Raw genomic sequence first — 21,558 nt, 5'->3', positions numbered from 1 at the left:
CATAATTGTTACCCTCAACACAAAGATTTAAAAAAAAAAAGTGATTGATAACTTTGTGTCTGCATTTTTGCTTGCCATTCTCTGCTGCTTGTATATGTGAACAAGAGAAGTATGCAAATACATGTTGTCCCTGGACTGATGGTGTAAATCTCTGCTGCAAAGCTTGCCTGCTTTGACTTTATGCAGGGGCATGTGGTCTTGGCCTTTTGTTACACAGTGTGTTGCCTTTCTTCTAATTTGTTCTAGCAGATTAGAAGATAGGAAAAAAAACAGTAAAATACTCTTAAAGAGTACTTATATACATGTGTGGGTAGTTCTTTAGGACAGAAGTGACCAAAAGCTAGATGACGGCGAAATCTCTTTAGAGCCTGCATAGTCCTACAGTGTTTAGTTCCCTTCGCTCAAAACAGAGTTTCATTATATCTAGTTGAAATAAAACGTAGAAAATATTTGACAGGGTTCAAGAAATATTTTGCTTCATGTTCTAAATATTCTTGGAAGCGCAGTTGTAGTTCTTGGGGACTTACAGTATTCTGTTCATAAAAGTTGCATTCCACAAACATATGTATGTGGAGTGATTTAAAGTTAAAACTGCGTTTTCTAAACCCGAACATAACTTGGCTATTTTAGATCTTCATCTGCTTGTTGGATACATGTAGCTTGACAAAGAACTATGTTTTTTAATGTGTGTGTTGGAGGTTTTGACAAACCTACTCTTACAGAAGAATGATTGCTAAGGACAAGGAGAGTTGTTACAACCTGAAAGTAAAATCTTTCATAATATTTTACTGGATCAGAAAAAAAAAATATATATATATTTTTAAAGCTGTGTTTGGCAAAAGTTCTTTGTATTTTGTTTGGTTGTGAAACTTGAAATATCATACAAATGCTGCTGTTTGTTTTCCTGTAATGAGAGGTTTCATATGCCATACTTTTTCAGTCTTAATTTTCAGCATTTTAATGTTGCCCTTCTTATTCTTTCCCAGTAAGAATACTTATTTTCTTTTTGCTTATGGAAAATGTATGTCTAGTATAAATCTGCAGTTGACAGCCTAGACTCTGCCCTGTCACCTGTGCTCCACGAGATCAATGATTTGCACAGGGATAGTTCAGAGGCAAACTCAATTAACATGGAAAAGTCTTATTCAGTTGTAGAGCACAACACATCTATAAAGGCAATGGAGAACCCCTCTGGGCAGAAAGGCCCTAAATTGAGCCTTTTTGGGCTGCGTGTTCGGAGGCGAGAGGCCAGAGAGATGCGCAGCTCTCCCATTCAGGCTGCGGATGTAGGGCCGCTTTATTTCGCGGGCACCCGTTTGGGCCGGGAGCCCAGCGTTTGCCCTGGGGCGTGGCGGGGAGACCCACTGCGGAACCACCCCGGCGCTGCCCACCCGCGGGGCGGGGGGATCGAGGCGCGGCGCTGCGGGGCGGGGGGATCGAGGCGCGGCGCTGCGGGGCGGGGGGATCGAGGCGCGGCGCTGCGGGGCGGGCGCTGCGGAGCCGGCGCAGCGGGGCCACCTCCTCCTCGCCACCCTGCAGCGGCCCGGGCCCGGGCCACGGGCCGCCCGGGGGCTCCGGCCGCGCCGCTCCCGCCCCTTCACGCCGCCCTCCTATGCGCGGGGCGCCGGCCCGGCAGGCGGCAGCTGCGGCGGCCGGGAGCTCCTCGTCGTGGGGTGAGTGCGGGCGGCAGGGCCGGGGGGCTGCACCCCGGTTCATATCTGGTTGTGAGGGGCTGCAGCGTGCGGCCCGGGGGTGGCCGGGGCCGGCCTGCTAAACCCTCCCGGGCGGCTGAAGCGCTGGCGGGAGTAGGCAGACAGCGTTATTATTTTGTACCGTCATCAATTTTGTGCTTGCGATTGCAGAGACTTCGGTTAGGGCTGGAGAGCAGCCGGGAGCTGGCTGCTGCAGTCCCTGGCGTTCGCTTGCCAGCGCTGGGAAGATGTGCTAGGAGGGGATTTTCCTTCCGTTTTGTTTTATCGCAGTCGTTTTCTGGCTCATCTTCTAAGGGCATGTGGTCCGAAAAGCAAGGAAGAGTCAGACCACGGCATGCAGTGGAATGATGTGGCACAAAGTCTTTTTTGCTACGTCTCACACCATTAAGTATGATGGATATGGTCTGTTGCACAGACAGTGTGAAATTTTATTGGTGGTATTTCAGATTTTCTCATGTTTATAGGTTCAGGTTTCCCTCAAAGCCACCAAAAAAACCCCCTATCTGGAGTTTTCTAAGAAATTGGAAAACCTTATAGATACAGGGGATGCAATTGGTGTAGTCAGCTCAGATTGCCAGAAGTCTGTCAAGTCAATGGAACAGCTGGAATCTAAAAGCAAAGGTTTCTTGCACAGGGAAATCACTGCAATGGGAAACAGAGGGTAGCAGTAAATGGTTTCTTCCTCCAGTGGTGACTCATAGAGTTCTGTCTCGAGCAGTTCAAGCAAGTTGACCAGGTAAAGGGGTGAGCAGTGAAGTGAGAAGTGGTGACATTAAGCTGTGTAACAATACCAAAGGCAAAGGACAGCTATGAAAAAAATACCAAAGATGTTATAAGATTGCCTGAGCACTAACAGGGCAAATGGAATGGCAGAGAGGCATGCACATGAACAGAAGGAACTGATTTTCCATGTAGAAGACGGACTGTGAGCTCACTGCTGTTGCTTGGAAGATAGGTCTTGGTGTCATGACAAAATGAAGGACTGTCTTATTTCACAGGACCTCTTGGTTCTGACAGTGGCCAAAAGCAGGTGCCTAGGGAAGAGGGAGGAAGTTTAGGGCAAACACACAAAGATGCTTTCCAGTGCTGTTGTCCCAGACTCCAAGAATTTGCCATTCAAGGCAAATTGAATGAGAATTCATTCAGTTTTTGATGAGAAGTTTAAAATTGTGGGTTTGGTGACTTTTTAGCCAAGGCATAGGAGTAGCACGCGTGATGTGGTCTGTTTGAGTGGGGAGTTAGGCTTTACATGTTCGTTTTTGTAATCTGTGTAAGGGCAAGACATATCTGAATCCTAACTGTTGCAAGGCCAATCTACAGTTCTTAGCTAAAGAAATCCAGGAAATGCTTGAATTCTCAGCTGTTTCCTTACAGTTAATAATTGACAAATGTACTTTGATATTATTCATGGTTATGACCTGAGGATTTTATGAGAGGAAAACAGGAACTTCCACAGATTAAATAACCTATTGCACTAAAGGTGTTTCTGAGGAACACTTTGACACATTTGAATATATTCTGAAGGGCTGGGTTTAACATATTAATGACAGAATTTAGTGAGATTATGAAAATACATGGTTATAAACAGTTTCAGTTTAAAAAAAAACCAAACCAACAATAATTCTTCCATCATTAAAAGGTATTATCTTAAGGCTAGCAGTAAAAGTGCAGGCATTCTTCTGCTTTACTCTGTTTTAATATTCATCCACGTGGTTTGTAAGACATGGCTTTAAAGTTTGAGCATGTGTTCAGGTATTTGGAGAACTAAAAAAAAAAGTTCTAGCATCTCATGTGCTGGAAAGTTTGTGGCCTGGTTTTTGATACAGTGTTAAGGAGTCTTTGGTGCTGAAGGAACGAATGCTTTGTGGCCTGTAAATGTGTTGAGAATATGCCCGTGATTCTTGATGTACTAATATCTCTGTTCAGTTAAAGCAACCAAATTGAGAGTTCATGGTTTTAGTAGAGGCCACTGTTTGTTTGGCACCATGTCTGCAACTTCTTTTTATGTGGAGACATGTCTGAGAAAATGGGCTCTATGTTAATGATTGAACAGAAACACATAACTACTGTGTGGACAATTAGTGGTCTGTGTCTTTGCTCTGCTCCTCCAATAGTGAAGTGCTGCTGCATTTGTGGACTTCATGCAAATTTCAAAGTGCAAAATTGAATGAGAATGCCTCTGGAGTAAAATAAGTCTCAACTTAAATGCACATTTATCTGAAAAATGCTTCTGCAAATAAAAACTATGTTGAAACAAGGTAGTTTGTTTCAAGCAAATGTTTGTGTTAGTGGATAGGATTGGAAAATTCAACAGAGTTGCTTTTGTTTTTTTTTCTTCTCAAGTGGAGGTGTGAGTTAACCTTATTTAATATTACGAAATGATGTGTTTCTGTGTTATCAGGAGGGGACTGTCCAGAGGTTCTACAAATCAGTGTCTCTCAGGAAAAAGTGGAGAGTCTCTTCCAGTACTTTTTGAGAGAAACGTGCAGGAAGCCATCAACAATTATACTTGGTATGCATTTATTTCTGAAATAGTACTGCATTAATGAGCTTTTGGCTTAAGTAGGTATTTCAAGATTGGTATTTATTTTCATGCTTCTGGTAATTTTCATGGATGACAACTATTTCAGGATATAATGCAGGATATAAATGAAACTAACCCAATGTTTAGAGGGTTTGAACTTTACTCCTGGTTTGTTGTATGGATTTCTGTATTTTTAAAGTATAGTGAAGGGCAGTGATTGAGTCTGAAAGGGAAGTCAGACTTTGTGGTTAAATGCAAATAATGCTCACTAGCGTTGCAGCTATGTTAATTTTCAAGAAGTTCCATTCCAATTGGTGCTGGTTAGGATTTGCCTGGCCTGCCCACTTGACTGTCCCTGCTTTCACTGCATCCCAGGGTGAGTGGTAGCTGGCAGGGACCAGCTAAAGCTTTCTGAGAGCTGGAAGGTTTAAAGTGCACCAAGTCTAACAGCATAAAAGACATTGTGTACGGATATGTAACTCATTGCTATTTAAAACATTTGTGGAGATGTTGTGCTCAGTTTTGCATAATTTTCTTGTGATAGCTTCTAATAGACTTAAAGAAGGATTATTTTATCTTCAGTGTATGGTTTTGATGTGTCCATTAGCTGAACTGGAGAAAACAAAATTATTTTAGGTGAAAATGCTTGGTACGTCTGTGTGTATATAGGTGTGGATATGTATTTGAATATATATGCATATTCTAGAGTGCCCTTACAGTTGCAATGACACACATACATACATATAGAAGTGTAATGCCATAAAAACAATTGCCTTATAAGTCAATAAATAGTACAAAAAGTAGCATGCACTCATTGTGCTCTACCTAAAAACATACACTTGCAGCTCTTCACACAGACTGTAACAGCATGTTCTGAAAATCTTGCATCTGACAGGAATATGTATCACTGTCCATTTATGTGATCAGTTGCATTATTTTAAAAAATGTTTATACAGAACACCATTCTGTTCTTAATTTTGTCTTCACAGTGAAACGCTTTCATCTAGTGGTCATACAACACCAACAGAGTTGAATAATTCTTGGTCTGGAATAAACAGCTATACTACTGGTTTGTCTACTGAGAGAAGTTCAGTTGACTCCTGGAGGGATGATGTATGTCACAGGAACTTTTATCGTACATTTTATCTAAATATTGTAAAATAGATTAATTTTTACATAAAATGCACATGCAGCGTATGTTCTGTAGGGGAAGTTAACCACTTCATTCATTATAACCTAATGATTAGGTATATTAACTAAATATTTAAAAAATAGTTCTGTTTGCAAGTTGGTGCAACTGATGTGTAACAAAAAAAATGAAATAAAAATATGAAAAGAATAAATCTGAGGAAAACAAACCTGTTTACCAAATAGGGTAGGCTTAAGTTTCTGAGTCCAAGAGAGTGATAAAATACGTGTTTTCAAATACTGCATGATGCAGGCAGTGTCTAAATTGAACTATTCTCAGTGTTTTGAACCATAAAGTACATTCATGAGCATGCATGTAAATGTCCCAGTCTGAGTAAATGTTTAGCTCTTACCTTAGCTCAGTTCTGTTTTGTAGATGATGCAGATGTTATGAAGGCTGACCTTGGAGGGACACCTGCTGCAGGCTGGCAGCGTTGAATAAATCCAAAAGCATTGTGGTCACTGCCACTTTCATTTAAAAAAAGCCACCCATGATGGTAGTTCTACCATACCTTTTGCATAATATCCTCATCTTCAGGGTACTGACCCTATCTGTTATTTCCAGCTCTCCAGGAGAAAGCCTGACCCTGGATCTTGGAAAAACCTGGTTATTTTCCTGTTCCTTTTCAGTGAGATTCCTTTCACAGCCTGAAGTGGTTGGGGCACTTGGCTGGAAGTGAACAGATATGATCTGAGCTTTGAGTACTGTTAATTTTTTCTGTGTTTCGGTATCTAATATAAGTGGCCAAATGTCACTATGAACGGTGCCCCAGCCGAGAAACCCTCAGCCATGTGCTTGTTTCCACACCACTGGATGAAGTCAGGCTCTTCCCTGCTACCATGTTCCTGCACTTGCCTGTTTCTGGTAGCTCTGGGTTGTACCTTCAGTGGAGAGATATGGAAGGCCATTTCTCACACCGACAGCTGTTTCCTAACCACCAGCTTGTCATGCTGAAGGAAAGGTGCCTCTTTGCCGCCTTAGCCATTTTACTCAAGAACGAAAAATGCTGCTCAAAAAAAGCAGGGGACTTTTGTGCTGTGAGTCCCAGAGGTGCAGCGTGTGTGCTTCGCTCCATGTTGGAGCAGGGGTGGAGCCAGGAGTCCAGACACTTTATAACTGGTGTTGTCTCTCGACTGGTCCTAGGCAGCTAGTTCCTTTTTGCTAAATCACCCTGCTGAGGCCAGCTACCTGGGTTTTTGATTTTGCACTGCAGCGTAAAATTTGCATCTCCAAAGAAGGTTGTTTGAAGATCCATTCTGAGATCATCAGCCTAATCTATCCAAGTTGTCCTGTTCTTTAAATATTATGGGTTTTGTTATAAATGTATATGCATATTTGCTAATGACTATTATTTTTATAATATATAGGAATTTGATGAAGCCAACACACAGAGAGTGCGCCAGTTATTTTGGGAGATTGATGAAATGCTGTTTGAAGGAAAAGTGACCCCTCAAACTCAGAGCCTGCAGGCAGAATGTGCAGACTGGGTTGAACAATTTCCTCATCTAAGGTAAGGAAATGTCTTGCTGGTACTAGTTTTAACCAGTTATCACTCTAATTTGATTTTTTGAGGTACCCTTGTGTGAAGTGCTCTTGATACGTGGTATCACTAACACTTCCATTCAAATCTGGATCCCCAGGAGTGAGTTATGCCGTAGTTGTGCAGTAAGTCTGGGTGGTGCTGTACTAGCAGCTAATGCTTTTTATTTTGCTTAATACGATGAGTGGAGACGAAGATATTTTGGCAGAATGTATTGACAATATAATAATGTGCCGTTTTCATAATGACTTCTTCTAAATAAAGAATACAGCTTTTAAGAAATAGTTGGTGTTTTTTTCTTTTGTTTGTTTGTTTTACTGCAAGTGAAGCCATACTGTGAAATTCCAAGAAATTTGGTGTTAACTCTGTTGTTTCTTTTTAGGAAAATCAATAAAAAAAAGAAGGCAACCACATGCTTCACATACATTGCACAGTCTTCATAGGCTGTGTACACCAATGTAAAATGATGTGGGATACTAATATGGCAATAACTAGGTGAACAGATAGGAGGATGCATGCATGATTAATCAGAATTGTTTTGCATAGATGTGCGAAACATCTAGCCAGCCTGATAACTGCTTCTTATAAGGAAGGGGACAGTAGTTGGCATTGCACTGCACTGTGCTGTCCTGCCTTCGTGAATGATGGCATGTCATTCTTAGTGAGATGCAGGGACTCTAATAAGCTATTCTGAACATAGATCCACATGTGTCTTATTTTCTAGTCAGTTGTTTGGTAACACCGTTAAAATGAACACTGTCAATAACTGTGGTATGCTTTTAGTGCTTTTAGATAATTTGCACAGGCTTGTTAGTAGTAAATATAAGATAAAATCAACTAACAATGCTTGTCGTGCTTTCTCTGGAACAAGAGAGAATTATTGAATAAATGAGATGATTTTCATTAACATTAAACCATACTTTGCCCTTTTAAAATCCTACAACAGTTAATAGAACATACATAAAATGGAGGCAGGTTTTTGTGCTGTGTAATTCATTCAAAATATTAAATCATTTCACTATATTTTCAGAATACTTTCACTAGCTGGATTTTTTCTTTTTTAAAGTAAGTGATTCCCTGTACTTATGATTTTTTTTTTTTTTTTTAATTCAAATCTAGTGCTGACAATACCAACCAAGCCCAGGAGGTTGAAAATGAAGTGACGAAATCTGGGAGCGTGGTGTCATTTGGCACAAAGGGATGTGCTACATCCTGTGGTTTAGAAAGAAAAAAAATAAAAGCTATTTTCATTATTAAGCTTAAACCTTGAAACTCAGTTTGTATTGACTAGTTACTCAAAATAATAGCTTCTGGGATAAGAGATTTATTTCTGAGAGTTGTGCTTCAAAGAGCTCACTGTCCTTTTTAATTTGTAAACCAGCTATGTCAATATACGAATACTTAGATCGGCATGTGGGAATAAATACACTTGAGAACTGTCATCAATAAGAGAAAGATCAGATCTATTTAAAGAGATTTTTTTTCTTGGCTTACAGAATAAAAGTAAGAAAGGCTGTTGCTTAGAGTTTCATGTGGCATGAAGTGCTGTTTTGTGAAAGGTAGTCTCAAGAAAATGTGTTGAGGTGAATGTGAATGTTGCTGCTTGCATTACAGCCACAATGGACAAATTCAAGATTCCTTGTGAATGCCTGTGAAACACAGTTCAGTTAGTGATTATTATTTACCTGTACTGTGCTTTGCAATTATTTTATTGAGTAATTTTGTGTGCATTTAAATAAAGTTGATTTTACCTCTTCTCTCTGCCTCTGAGCGTTATGCATGTTGGATTTTGTGCATTTTTCTGAACTTTAATTCTCGTCTCAACTATTCTTTTAAACATTTTGACTTAGGACTTCTGCTCACATTGATAGATACTGGGGCTGGATAAGTGAAGTCATAGCAGATGATATTTGTCTTCTGCATCCATTTTTAAACATTCTTACTGAGTTTTGATAGGAAAGGAAGTGTGTTTACCTGCCTTTAGAATAATCTAACGAGTTTGACCGTTTGCTCCTAAAAATTATAAGCTAGAATCTCATCTTACATAAATTGGCTTTAATGACTTACATACCAGGCAATGTTAATGCATTACGCAAGGCCCTGGCCCCTCCATAAATTGCATTTTCAAAGCAAATGTAACGTGTGCTTTTGCATCACCTACTGTTTGCAGGTATTTATATTCTTGATATTTGCATACAGAGTAGATTTCCATCTAAGATCTCGCTCACTCTCTCCTTTTTCTTCAGGGTTCTAGGGAAGCAGCTCCTGTTGCCAAAGGATGAAGGCTTTCAGCATTTTCAGAGCAGAAGTGATTCTGTGGATACTAAGTGCTTACCTGGCCTCCATGAATGTACTAGTAATATAAAAGAGTACGTTATATTTTTTAAGCTTTCTTTTTGGTCTTCCTCTTCAGAAATATGTGCAAATATTACTTTTCTGTTACTGAATCATTTCAGTATAATTAAATATGCACTTTCTTCTTTCTTTGAATATTTAGTTCTCATTCTGTTTGTTTTTTTCAGGCTCTGCATTTCAGGCTCTAAGCTGATCCCAACAGCATCTCCAATGCATAAATCACTAGATTCAAGTTCCCCTAGGATTTCTGCCCCTGGCTTATCCACGTATTCATTCCTGGAAGAAGAAATCTATGATGTGGATGGAAAAATAGAAGAATATCTTGCCTTTGACAACAAGGAGCTGTAAATAACAGATATGTGTATTTTTGAAGAAAATAATGAAAAAATATCAGTGAGCCCAGTCAGTGTGCACAGACTGTTTTTCTTTTCTGTAAAATAGAGTTTCTTCTGTCCCTGTATTCAGTAGCACAGTGGTCAGAGTGCTCACTGGGCATGTGGAAGATTGGGTATGTTGTCTTTCTAGTGGTTCAGAACTCACATCTCCCATGTCAGAGGAATGTGTCTTAACCACTAGTTGTTTTGAGGTGTTTTATGCATGGACATTCAATAGAATATTTAATTTTGAGACAGGGAGTGGGATGAAGGAATCCCTTCTTCCCAGGTGAGTGCCTTGGCAACAAGGTTGTTCAGGACCATTACACTGTATGTGCGCTCACTGGCTGTCCTAATAAATCTTAAATACTTTTTCTGTGGTGTATAGCAGCTTTGTGACGAGAGGTGCAGGATACAACCTGCACTCTCATGAGTAACAGCAGTAATGCAGTGGTCTTCCAGAAAATGCAACCTAGGTTTCCCATGGTCCAGTTGAATGTTTCAGCAACTGGGCAACTAAGTAGAATAAAGACCATAATGTGGTGTTTGCTAAAAGACCTCTACAAGGGGGAAAGTTTTGTAGGTCACAAAGCATGACTTTTTGTGCTAAAGCTCGATGTCCTTACAGGAAAAAGGCAGGGTTGTTCTGAAAAACTGAGAAACCTGACTGAGACCCAGGTAGACCCTTTCAGTCCTGTTTTTGAAAGAGGGGGCCTAGGTGCCTGCCATTTGAGAAAGGATTTCAGGATTAAGAATCCTTTTAGGAGTGAATTATCATTTTATTTTGCTAAGTAAGCAAACTTCATTTTGGAGGACTTAACTGAAGGTGCTCCCCTTTGTGCCTCCTTGATATGTTGTTTCTTATTTCCTTCTCAGGATTTGATTCTGAAATATCTTACTCTTGATAAGTGAAACATTAGGAGTTACAAAGCTTGATATGAAAAAACATTGGTTGTTTTGTGAGTTATACCATTCAACCAAGTCTCAGTTACAGTTAAGAAGTTTGCAGTTCGCTTTGAGGAAGAAGTGAAAGAAGAGAAAGGGGAGATAGTAGAAACCAGTAAGAATTTGGGATCATGCTTGAAATCTTAAAAAAATTTTGTTTCCTTAGACGGAAATATCCTGACATTAGAAAAAAAAAAAAAGAAAAGAAGAGTGAGGGGTTAAATCTTTCTTTTTAACAAGTGTTTTAGAATTCCAAATTAGGAAATGTTGCCACACTGTGCTTCCCTAGTTAGGAAGGGAGGATGGGGGGGCAGGGAAAAGTAACTGTCCACACAGCAGTGGAAGAGAAGGAGGTGAGCATAAGACTGCTATTCTTGTCAGGCTGCAGAAATCCTTTAAAGTTGTCTTTGATCAGTGGTGAAGTTTTGCAGATGTATGCAGGTAAACAGGACATGATTTAAAAGAAATGTTCTGTGTGATAGTCGTCCTGCCAAATGCAACAGAAAATATTTATGTTACAGTAAAAAGCAAAGCATAGGATTTAGTCTCAAATGACTAAGTGTCTTGTATAAAGTTTTTCCTTCTAGAGCTGCAGATCCTTCTGGTAGAATGCCCTGACTGGACATTTAACTTTTTACCAGTAAGCAGAAGAAAAAAAAATGATTATATGTATTCGATAGGTTCTGTTCCCATAGGTACTCCATGTGTTCCAATTTGAATTTTTTTGTGATCTACATCTTACTTTTCTTCCATATGTATGTTTCTATTTATTTGACGTGTTAGAAGGGAAAAAAAAAATCAAAAGCCGTGGGAATTAATTTGAATTTGCTTCCTTTAGTAGTGATGATGAGAGTTGGGAACAAAAGAAGAGGCATCTCGCTGAGAAGAGGAGTAAGCGTGGCATTCCCCCTGTTTCTCCCAATGCCTGTATCAAAGATGCTGTGGCCTCTGAAGTATTTGATTGTATCTGGAGCAATGTAATTGGAGTATTGGAGGAACTGATTAAAAAAAATTGGGAAACTAATATCACAGGTATTTGGTATTTTTGATATGGTATTTATTGAATCTAACTTAGGAAAGGTTTGTGCGTGTGTGTTTGGTTTTTTGCCTATTTTTTTTTTTTCTTTGTACCTTGGGAAATCTGGTCATTTTAAAGATAGCCATGGTAGTAGATATCCAGATATGTAATGCCTTGCCATGCGCACATACAACCCCCTGCACCTAAACTAGGAACATTCCTATTATTTTTCAGGGAGAAAAAAAAAAAGTAAGAAAGGAAGAACTTAATTGCAGGAGAGCATTTTAAAAAAATATTATTCACTGGCTTGGGATGCAAAAAATTGATGCTGTTAGCAGGGGATCACTGACGTGATCTGAATCTGCAACCTAGGCATCAGAGTCTCCTAGTTCTCATTGTCTGAGCTTTGTTAATTAAAACAACCCTTAGGCAGTCAAATCGTTAAAGTGAGATAAAGAGCCTTGCTGACAGTGCAGGAGTTCATGAGTTTAATATAGGATGAAGAAATGGTGATGCCTGCAGTTTTATTTTATATTTTGGTATTCTGACAGACTACAGTGAGCAAAAGGAAAAGCTGGGAAAATTAACTAGAAGTGAAATTCTCTTTAGTATGCATGTATTTTCTTTGGAGGCAGAGGGAAATTTCAGTTGTTCTTTTAATGTATTTTGAAAGGACAGTAACAGAAGAATACTTGGGGTCCAGTTTTAGAAACTACCAAAATTTAAGGTACAGCCAACCTCAAATATAAGTCTACAACAAAGTAAGAAATGGCAAAATTTCTCAAAATACTTGCAGCATCAGAACTTAACACATCAGGTGTTAATGAAATAGGGCTTTTTTCACAGCACAGGTGGTCAACATTATAGTTTAGGGAGGATAGCTTAGCAGTTTTGTGATAGGCACACTCTTTTATCTTTGTGAAGGTCATCAGCTTATGACAGATAGTTAACCAAAGTATTTTGACTAGGAATGCAAAAGAATTTGTGTTTCTGATAGACATAAGATTGTAGTATATACCCAAAATGAAACAGTGTGTAGCTGCTGTCAGCCAAGGATAGAGCCAACAGACTCTTTTTTTCTCTTCATCTGTGCGTGGGGTGGGTTTTTTCCATTTGTTGTTTTGTTGTTGTTTTTTGTTTGTTTGTTTTCTTTCCCCTGCTTCAAAAGAAACTCTGGGAAATTTCAGGTAACATTCAGAAAGTCTTAGCAGGATTTGTTTACACCCCCTCCACCTTAACTTGTATAGACTGCCTTGTTCATCAGTGTCAGAGAAAGCAGAAACAAATGGGAAATGCTTTCAGAAAACCATAATTTATGGTAGATTTTTAAATGCCATGTAACCTTAAAACTATATGAAAGTCTTTATTTACTATGCTGTGTAATATTTTTTGAATCTCAAAAGATGCCTGGTAAATGTACAAAAAGCAAGTTATTTCCTGAACTTTTTTTTTTCCTATTGTGCAGAGGATGACAAACAGGTTGAGAAACTGAAAGCTGTTACAGCAAAGCTGCCACATTTACCAGTCATTCGTATTAAGGCAGATGCTGGGATTGTTCCTCTTTCCAGAGGTTCTGAAGCACGAAGTGTATCTTTTGGGTCTCATTCTGTTTCCTCGCAGGTAAAAATAACTTTCTGTCAAATGGTGTTTGTTTTTCTGTTAACTTCAGACAGTCCTGGTTGAAACTAGAAAAGGGTTTTTTTTGTTTTTCTTCCTTTTTAAAATTTTTTTGGTTTTTCTTTTTTTTTTTTTTAAAAGCAATTAGATATACTTAAGTAATCGCATTTAAAATGAAGGTTCATTAAATGTGCATTTCTTGTTTACTATCATTTGTTTTTTGGTGGTTCTTAAAGGTGCCATTTACCACTAAGATATTGCTGAAGTTGGTTTACAAAAAAAACCCACTTGTTAGACTGTATTTAATCCTTAGAAAATAATGCTGCTTTTGTTGTGGCCCACTCATTTTCTCTTGTTAAAATTAAGAAAACAAATGAGGCGCTTCTCTGGACTGTAGGGATGTGAAGTTGCAACTTAAAGTGCTTTACTCACAACCCTGTGACTTTCAGACTCTCATTTTCATGTCCTTTGCCTCTTGCAAAAGGGGACTCAGCTGTACGTCCACCCATGCACTGGCATGAGACCTTTACTGTCTTTGTGGAAGCTTGTGTTTGTATTGATAAAATGCCCTTTTTTGTCCCACTTGATGCCTTCTCTGTCTGTCCCCACCTCCTGTTTTGCATGTTTGTTTTTTTTTTTTTTCTTTGCCAGCCACTACTTCTGTGTTTTGTGTGTTTTGGTGTCTTTGTTTTGTTTTTCCTACCCCATCTCTCTATTCAGTTCAAACAGCTTTGTTCTGCTTTGTCTGTTCTTTTCCCATGCTTGCTAGGTAGGTAAGAAACAGGGAAGAGAGCACAGCAGTCTTGGTGCTCCCTGCTGGCACACTTGCCTCTGTAGTGGTCCCAGTTGTCAGATGAAGTAAAATGCTTAAATAAGTAACACCCAGACTCTGTGTCCTTGGGCTGGACTGTGCTGTGGGAACATGGAAACTTGAGAGAATCAAACTCCATCTTCCACTGAAACTTATAATGCAAATTGAGTAACTAAATTACTCAAGGTCTGTTTGTAAGAATCTGTTTAAAATAAACAAAACAACATATCCCATCTACTACTGGGAATTCTACTGAACTAACCTAACAGAAACTTTTCTGAGAAGCAAGTAAAATATCTCCTAACTATGGGCTTCTCGAGGTCTTCCTTCTAAAAGAGTAAAGGTTAATGCGTATTTGTTGTTTTTACTAGGTTCACCGTTTCTCCAGCAACTTCTGTAGTGATTTGAATGGTGTGATGACAATTCAAGCAAAGCCACTCCAACAGAGGCATATTGCCACAGCAGAAAAAATGCAGTAGGTGTCAACATTGATATTTTCAAAATGCAAGTGCAGCATAATTCATATTATATAAAAGATGTCTCGCAATGATAAAAATTATGAAAAGGCATCCTTTTTACTTTTTTTTTTTTTTTAAATCCTTATTCCCTATCTCATTCTCCTTCCTTTTTTCCCTAGGAATGAGCAAGAAGACAAACAGCATAGCATTGCCTCCAGTGCTCCAAATTCACTGCACACTAGGTTGGGGAGAATTGCTGATAACAGTGTTCTTTCATCATCTCGGGTACTGCTGGCATCTTCTAGGAAGCTACCAAGCCATTGTAGGTTGCCTTCTCTCACTTCTGACCAACTGTCCTCAAAAGCTCCTAATATGTACGATGGTGAAATCCTTAGGGAGACTAAATTGTGAGTTTCTTCATTTTATTCTTTGCTTTCCTCAACTTTGCTGAAATTTCACCAGTGAAGGTTTTTGCAAAATATCTGAGAACTAACCCAAGATTTATTATTGATACTAGAATTTGGAGAGAAAAAGCAAGCAGAACTACGTTTTTTGAGGAGAGGCATTTATTTTATTTTTCTGTTGTTACATTAGGTGCTGTTACTTTCTGTAGCTGAGCTCTATAAAGAAATGTACTGCTCAATAATGTCATATTATTTCAGAGAAGAAGTCTTTAATTTTTCCTAAAAGAGGAACTCTTAAAATTCTGTAGGGGTGCCAGCTCGGATCGTTTATCTTCTGCTCGTGCATCTAGAACCCAGAACAAGTTGCCACCAATAAACTCAAAGGCTGTTGAACAATATCTTTCAGCACCTCGACAGCAACAGAGCTCTGTAAGTTGTGTTCATTTTTTGTACTAGTGAAGAACTTCAAGCTGTTTGGAAATAAATTGCTCTGTGTCAGTGGTTGAAACGAGCCATTTTGCAGTTTGTATTGGTTTGTATTTAATACGTGGTCCTAACATGCTGATGTGTGTTACATTGGGCTACCTTTAGAATGCAAGAGAATCCTGTTTAAAAACTCAGGTCACAAACAGATCTTGGTGACTTTCATGTCAGACTTTTCTCTGACAACAGAAAAATCTGTTTTAAAAAACACAAAGAGAAAAACAACCAACCAGATAGTGACCTTGCACTTACATGCTTCTGGGTTTAAATAGCTCTTTTCATTGTTTTATTCACTAATTAATGCATTCTGAAATCTGTCTGAAAAACATGAGTAATCTTAAATTACCTTAAATTGGTGCTTTTGGTTAGTGAAAACATATTTTTTCTTTTCTCCTTCTGTGTGTTTTTTGTATGGCAACAGAAAAAGTTTGGTGTGTGGTTTGTTTTTTTTTTGTGTGTGGTGTTGTGTTTGGTTTTTTTTAATTGTTGTTTGTTTTGGTTTTTTTGTTTTTTAAACCAATTCGATTGCTGCATTCTCATAATGCTTCTTTTAATTCTCTCAGCATCGAGGACAATATGCTCATAGCAGAGTCTCAAGTGCAGTGGCTGGCAGTACAGAGCAACGGCCCCTCAGAGAAAGAACTGTTATTATTGATCAGTTTTCAAGGCCCAACACAACTCATACATTCAGGGTATGTTACAATGTAAGTAGAGACATGGAAAAGTGAAGAAGCGTCCATTCATGCCCGCTGTTGGTCTACAGAAAATCTTATTTACTGGCTTTCTCCTGATTTCTGATGTAGAGGGATTCCTGCCACCTGTAGAGAGGAGGATATTATAAGGCTTTGGGAGAGTGAGGGACCTTGAAAAGTAGGACTAATGTATGAGGAAGGGATTTTTTTCAAGTCTAATGTATCAAGCAGTTCCTTTGAGGGTGTCTATGCATTAGAAGTGTGCGGTTTTGATACTACTTGGATTTTTGCAGCTTGGTAGAACTCATTCTGCTGGACTAGAATGTGAAATCTGTAATCAAACTATCTCAGTAGATAAGCTTACCATACTGGCTTATAGTATGTCTTTCCTTTCTACAGACAGGCACGCCTCAGAGGACATCACTGACTCCCATGGATTTTGCTAACCACCGAGGAACAGGTCAAGCATTTTTAACAGGTAGGCAAAGCAAGAATCACTTGGAAGGCAAAAGGCCAACAAAACCTATTAACCCACAGTACAACTGAGAAGTAAAGTGCTCAGGAAGAGCTGTGCTTAACATGGAAGAAGAACAGCTGTGTTTGGCTGGATCTTCTAAGTTTGGTTTTTAAGTTTCTTCTCACTTGGTCTGAGATAGCCCTAACTTTGAGGAACCCTACAAAGCTTCTTTCATTGCTATGACATGGAAGGAAAAGGATTCTCCCTCGTTATGTGTTGTGGTGTTTTTGTGTGTATGTGGTGGGTTGTGGTTTGGTGGTTGTTTTTTTGTTTTTGTTTGTGGGTATTTTTAGACTTTAGCGTGTTTAAAATTATGGCAAGAGTATGTGGTGTACAGACTAGATGTTCTGCAGCTGCTAGAGTAGCAACACAAATACAAGTTTGTGAACTGTGTCATGATGTAAATTTTATTTTTAGTTCCCATATAAATTCACCAAATCAGTAAACTTTTTATGTGGGGAAAAATAATATGGAAAATGGGCATTTAAACATAAGTCTAGAGCTTTATTGAATTAAAAAAAAAAAAAATCAATATTGATTTTCAACTGTGTCTTTCATTTATAAGCTCCACATGGCTTATTTAGTTCCATGGTTACAGTAAAGCTGACTTGCTATTTCTTGAAGTATTTGAGTGCTTGTACGTAACCTTTATTTGTTTGGAAGTTCCTTGAGTTTAAATAATTACATAATTGGCATTAAAATATAAAAGGTGATGTAAGAATAAGGGCGGGTTAGCCAACATTGCCCTGAGCAGGCTGATGGAAGCAATTAATACATAATCTTGGAGTGTCTTCCAGATTCTACCACAACTAACGAACAAGGTTTTATCTTTTCTAGGCTCACAGCATTACTACAGATCCTTGCAGAGAAATGTTCCAACTTCAAGGAAAAGATTTCAGATTGCTTCTTAACCCAGCTTAGGAAGAAGCAGAAACCCCCTGCACTGAATGGAAGACTGAAGCACTAAATTTACGGTTGGGCTCTGTGATCTTAAGGGTCCTTTCTAACCTGAATGATTCTATGATTCTAATTTGACAGTTAGTATCTTGTGTAACAAAGAACATGTGCAGTATGCTGGTTTCTGCTGAACCTTGCAATCTTCAGGATGCCTGCATTGCTTTCTTTTAAAGTTGTCTGACCAGAGGCTAGATTAAAAATTAGAGAAAAATTTAATACATGGTTGAGATATCTGCTCTGTTTGCAGAGTCCAGATGCTGCTGCTGCTGCACTTTCTTCTTGGGCATTCCTCTTTTTTTTCTGCCTTTCCTTAGGGAACTGTTATTCTACCTATAGAAGCAAATGTTTAGACCATGAAGTCCAGTTCCCATTTTTTTGTGTTTCTTCAGTGTTAAAGATTTTTCTAGTCTATCCAAATATCAGTTGTATATAAAATTTATACTTCTAAACAGGAGTTCGTAGTATCTCCTCTTTAACTGTTGTTCTAAGATTTTTTTTTTTTCATTTTTCAGTCTGCTTATTGCAGTTGCTCTCTTATAAATATTGTCTGTCCCTACTTTTTCTTTTTCCTTTAATTCTTTGAGATAGAATTCATTCATTGCCTCTACTTAAGTCTTCGTAATCTTCAGTAACTATGGGAACTGCTGGGATAAACTTTGTTTACAGGAAGCAATGTTTTTCCTGTCAGGCCAAACATGTCTATAGATGCTGAGCAGTTGAACCTGTATGCTGACAAGTTGATAAGACTGTTCCCACTTCTTGAGATCGCCTGTTATTTTACAAATTAATCATAGCTTGAAATACCTGAGCCTTCAAAGTTTCAACATGAAAATATGTACTTAATGAATGAAAGCATTATTTTGTACCTCTTCGTGTAGAGCCAAATAGGAGGATCAAAGAGGAGACTGGGATTGTGTTCTGCCCAGAGATCACAGCCCTGATCAGGTCCCTGGCCATAAGCACTGTGTGCATTCACAGACAGGGATTCCTTCTTCCAGCAGAGAGCCAGCAGTTTAGGTATATGTGGTTGAAGAGCTGTTGAAGGGGAAAAGGAAGAGGAGAAAAACTTATTTGCCCAAATTGTGCACTTAAGAATATAATCAGTTTCTTCTACTTGGGAACTAATACCAGTTCTCACTTTTTATGAATGTTCAAGGATTCGTAATCCAAGGCAAAGCATTTGTAATGTATATTTTATATCTGTACTGTTAATCAGATTTCTGTTTTTTTTTTTTTTGTAAATGGTCATCAAGAACTGCATTATTTTGAGTAAATTAAAGCATTTTTAAATTACTTTCCTGGCTTAGTATTTTTCTTCTTTGGCTATGCTAAGTTTACTCACCAATGATATTATGGTGCAGTATTTGAGAAAGCAGAACACTTTTGCTTTGGAGTTGCAGGTGGATTTTATGCAGTTTCTTCAGAAATCTCAGGTCAAAGATGTTACAACATTCAAAATAATTCACATTTAAGTCTTCTTCAGCAGTATATTGTCCCGTCCCCACAGATGGGATGAGGGATGAGTTAACTCTGAACACGACGTGCATCCTGACTCAACAGATGAGACCAGGTTTGAATTAACTCTGGGTTAATTCTGCATGGTTATGTGAAGTGAAGGACAGACAATCACTGCAGGGGTGCAATTCAATTATGAGTTTTACTAAAAGTACATGTTGGAATACTAGTTACAGTGAATAGTGGCTTGGCAAAAGTGTTTTATGATATCACAGAACTCATCAATACATTAACAGCAAGAGTCCTTCTACAAGCAATGTATTGGCAACCATTAGTAGCTCTGAGAAGAAATTTTAGCAAGAATCCAACAGCAGAGCTTAAGATGATGTTACTCTTATATGTTCAAAAGGAAAAGAGAGAGAGTGGTAAAAAGGGTAGGAAAACTAAGGTATAAAAGAGAGAGAGAGAAAGAGGCTAATACATCACAGAAGGAGAGACAAAGAAATAGGGATATAGAAAAAAAGGAAAGAAGGAAAGAGCAGAGAGAAAGGAAGGAAGAAAAAGGTGAGCGATCCAGCCACTCTTATGACTCTGCAGCATGGATGACAGGACTTGTATGTTGATGTACGGCCTCGGTGTCCTGTGGCGAGGATGCTGGGGTTTGTAGTTCAGGAGTGCAGTGTCCTCTGATGTCTGATGTAGTTCCTGCGGCGAGGCCGGTGGGCTGAAGGTCCTGAGGGTGTTGGGTTCCCTGTCAGTGCTGGTTTTGGTGAGCTTTTTTATAGCTCTCAGAGTGGAGGAAAGTCTGGGGGTAAGGGGTGGTTGCAAAAGATTGACAAGTCTCAACGAGTCCCAGGCCATGTTGAAGAGTCTCAGCTTTTCCCCTTTGTGCCATGCAGAAGTCCAGGGGAAAGGGGTGATTGCAAAAGATCGACAAGTCTCGGGCCATGTTGAAGGGTCTCAGCCTTTCCTCTTTGTGTGCCAGGCTGGGCATATCAGAAGATGGGGCAATGTGCCCTCCAGCTCATCCGCCACCTCCAGTCTGTGGCTCGTTAGCTTGTTGTTGATGTTGTTAGCATGTTGTTGATCATGGTCCACCCTATACTGAATGTGTCATCTGTGGCTGGATGCACTAGTTTCGCCACAATGTTTTCAGCCATGATCCTTATCAATACACAACATGTGTCCAAAATATACTTCTGCTCTTGTGAGTGCTCCCTCCTGTGCTATATAGACATTGACAAGAATGTAAGATGGCAAAATGTGTCCCTTGCCATCTTGTAGCACTTCATGTCAACCTAGCTCTTATGTTGTGGACTAAATGAAAATATAAATACCCACCAGTTTGGTTCTATAATGGCAGAAGTGGAAACCACATAGTGAAGAATCGTTCATCATCTGGCACTTTGTAAAAGAGAGAAGATTGCTGACCTCTGCAAAACAATTGGGCTCAGTCACTGGATTTCTGAATGCAGGGAAGAGCAGAGAAACAAGCATCTGCTTATGCAGCTTAAAAAGAAAGGAAAAATCTGTTATTTACTAGAGCAGCAATGGAACACTATCAGGTGGCAGAGGAGAGGGAAGAGGAGGGATATTTGCTGGCTACCAAATGTGTTTTAACACTTTTCTCTTTTGGTCAGTTTTCGGACACCTGACAGAATCATGGATCATCTTACATCCTGATAACCAGCGTGTTGGGTGGAGTTCAACACTCTTGATCTTTGTTTTTCTCATGGTCATGGGACTAATAAGTCTCACTTTCCATACTACTTGCACACCCAAGTATTTAAGAAGCCTACTTGTGCACAGGATTGGTATTGAAGTGAATGTCTTTGTAAATCTGGACCTCTATGGACATGATACAACAGCAGCTGCTACGAATTGGGCCCTGTACTTACTTGCACGTAATTCTGAGGCACAGAGGGAGGTTCGCAGAGACATGGACAAGGTATTTGGTGTGTTTTCCATTCATCCTTTATCAAGGTTGAAGAAGTGGACGTAAGAATGATTCTTGTGGCTGTTATGGAGCTTTAAATACCTAGAGGTGGTTGGGATGGGTGCTGGAGGGTCTTCAGGAGAGAGTACTCAGGGTTCCCAAGTAAAGGGCAGGGTTTCTCTCTTTTTCACTGTGAAGCAGTTTATGAAAAGTCACTCATTTGCTGTTGTTTTGACCCTTCTCCCATTGCCTTATCTCTTCAGGAGGATATTAAGTACCAAAAGGCAGAAATATTCTTGCCATAACTTATGCCCTGCACAGAGACCCCAAGATCTTCCTCAACCCAGACAAGTTCAGCCTGACCAATTCTTCCCTGAAAATTGTAAGGGAAGGCACCTGTGATGCTGTCCAGATATTTAACATTGCTGACAGTTTGATGTATCTATCACTTAGTAGCTGACATCTCTGGTCTCACTAGGGGACAATGCAGAGGGAATTTCACCCCTGTTTTTTTCCTCTTCAATCTTGCAATGATTTCATGGTAGGCTTTTTAGCTGGGTGTAGGTGTTGG

General features: G+C 39.3%; 1 protein-coding gene across 4 annotated transcripts; it reads left to right on the top strand.

The window, feature by feature from the left end:
- The first annotated feature begins 1,517 nt into the window (after positions 1 to 1,517).
- FAM149A (family with sequence similarity 149 member A) lies at positions 1,518 to 18,889 on the top strand. 4 transcript variants are annotated; one of them, XM_071807591.1, is made up of 14 exons: positions 1,518 to 1,673; positions 4,114 to 4,224; positions 5,226 to 5,349; positions 6,793 to 6,935; positions 9,212 to 9,334; positions 9,488 to 9,664; positions 11,481 to 11,671; positions 13,123 to 13,277; positions 14,457 to 14,560; positions 14,723 to 14,950; positions 15,256 to 15,376; positions 15,994 to 16,122; positions 16,522 to 16,600; positions 17,477 to 18,889. In XM_071807591.1, exons 4-14 carry the CDS (start codon positions 6,850 to 6,852, stop codon positions 17,548 to 17,550), a joined length of 1,467 nt encoding a protein of 488 aa, XP_071663692.1. In that variant the 5' UTR covers positions 1,518 to 1,673; positions 4,114 to 4,224; positions 5,226 to 5,349; positions 6,793 to 6,849; the 3' UTR covers positions 17,551 to 18,889. The 4 variants fall into 4 exon arrangements, with proteins under 4 accessions (XP_071663692.1, XP_071663691.1, XP_065693453.2 ...); XM_071807590.1 differs by having other exon boundaries at positions 15,994 to 16,134; XM_065837381.2 differs by having other exon boundaries at positions 11,478 to 11,671; positions 15,994 to 16,134.
- The last annotated feature ends 2,669 nt before the right edge of the window (positions 18,890 to 21,558 follow it).

The sequence above is a fragment of the Patagioenas fasciata genome, chromosome 4, assembly GCF_037038585.1.
Source record: "Patagioenas fasciata isolate bPatFas1 chromosome 4, bPatFas1.hap1, whole genome shotgun sequence".
Taxonomy (NCBI): Eukaryota; Metazoa; Chordata; class Aves; order Columbiformes; family Columbidae; genus Patagioenas; species Patagioenas fasciata.
Note: the sequence above shows the minus strand (reverse complement) of the source record. Positions and strands in the feature narration are given on the sequence as shown.

Bases quoted from the DNA above. Each gene is read 5' to 3' on its own strand.
- FAM149A (XM_065837381.2), top strand. From the start codon at position 6,850: ATGCTGTTTGAAGGAAAAGTGACCCCTCAAACTCAGAGCCTGCAGGCA. The intron at 6,936-9,211 runs GTAAGGAAATGT...CTTTTTCTTCAG, and splicing joins GAACAATTTCCTCATCTAAG to GGTTCTAGGGAAGCAGCTCC. The intron at 13,278-14,456 runs GTAAAAATAACT...TGTTTTTACTAG, and splicing joins CTCATTCTGTTTCCTCGCAG to GTTCACCGTTTCTCCAGCAA.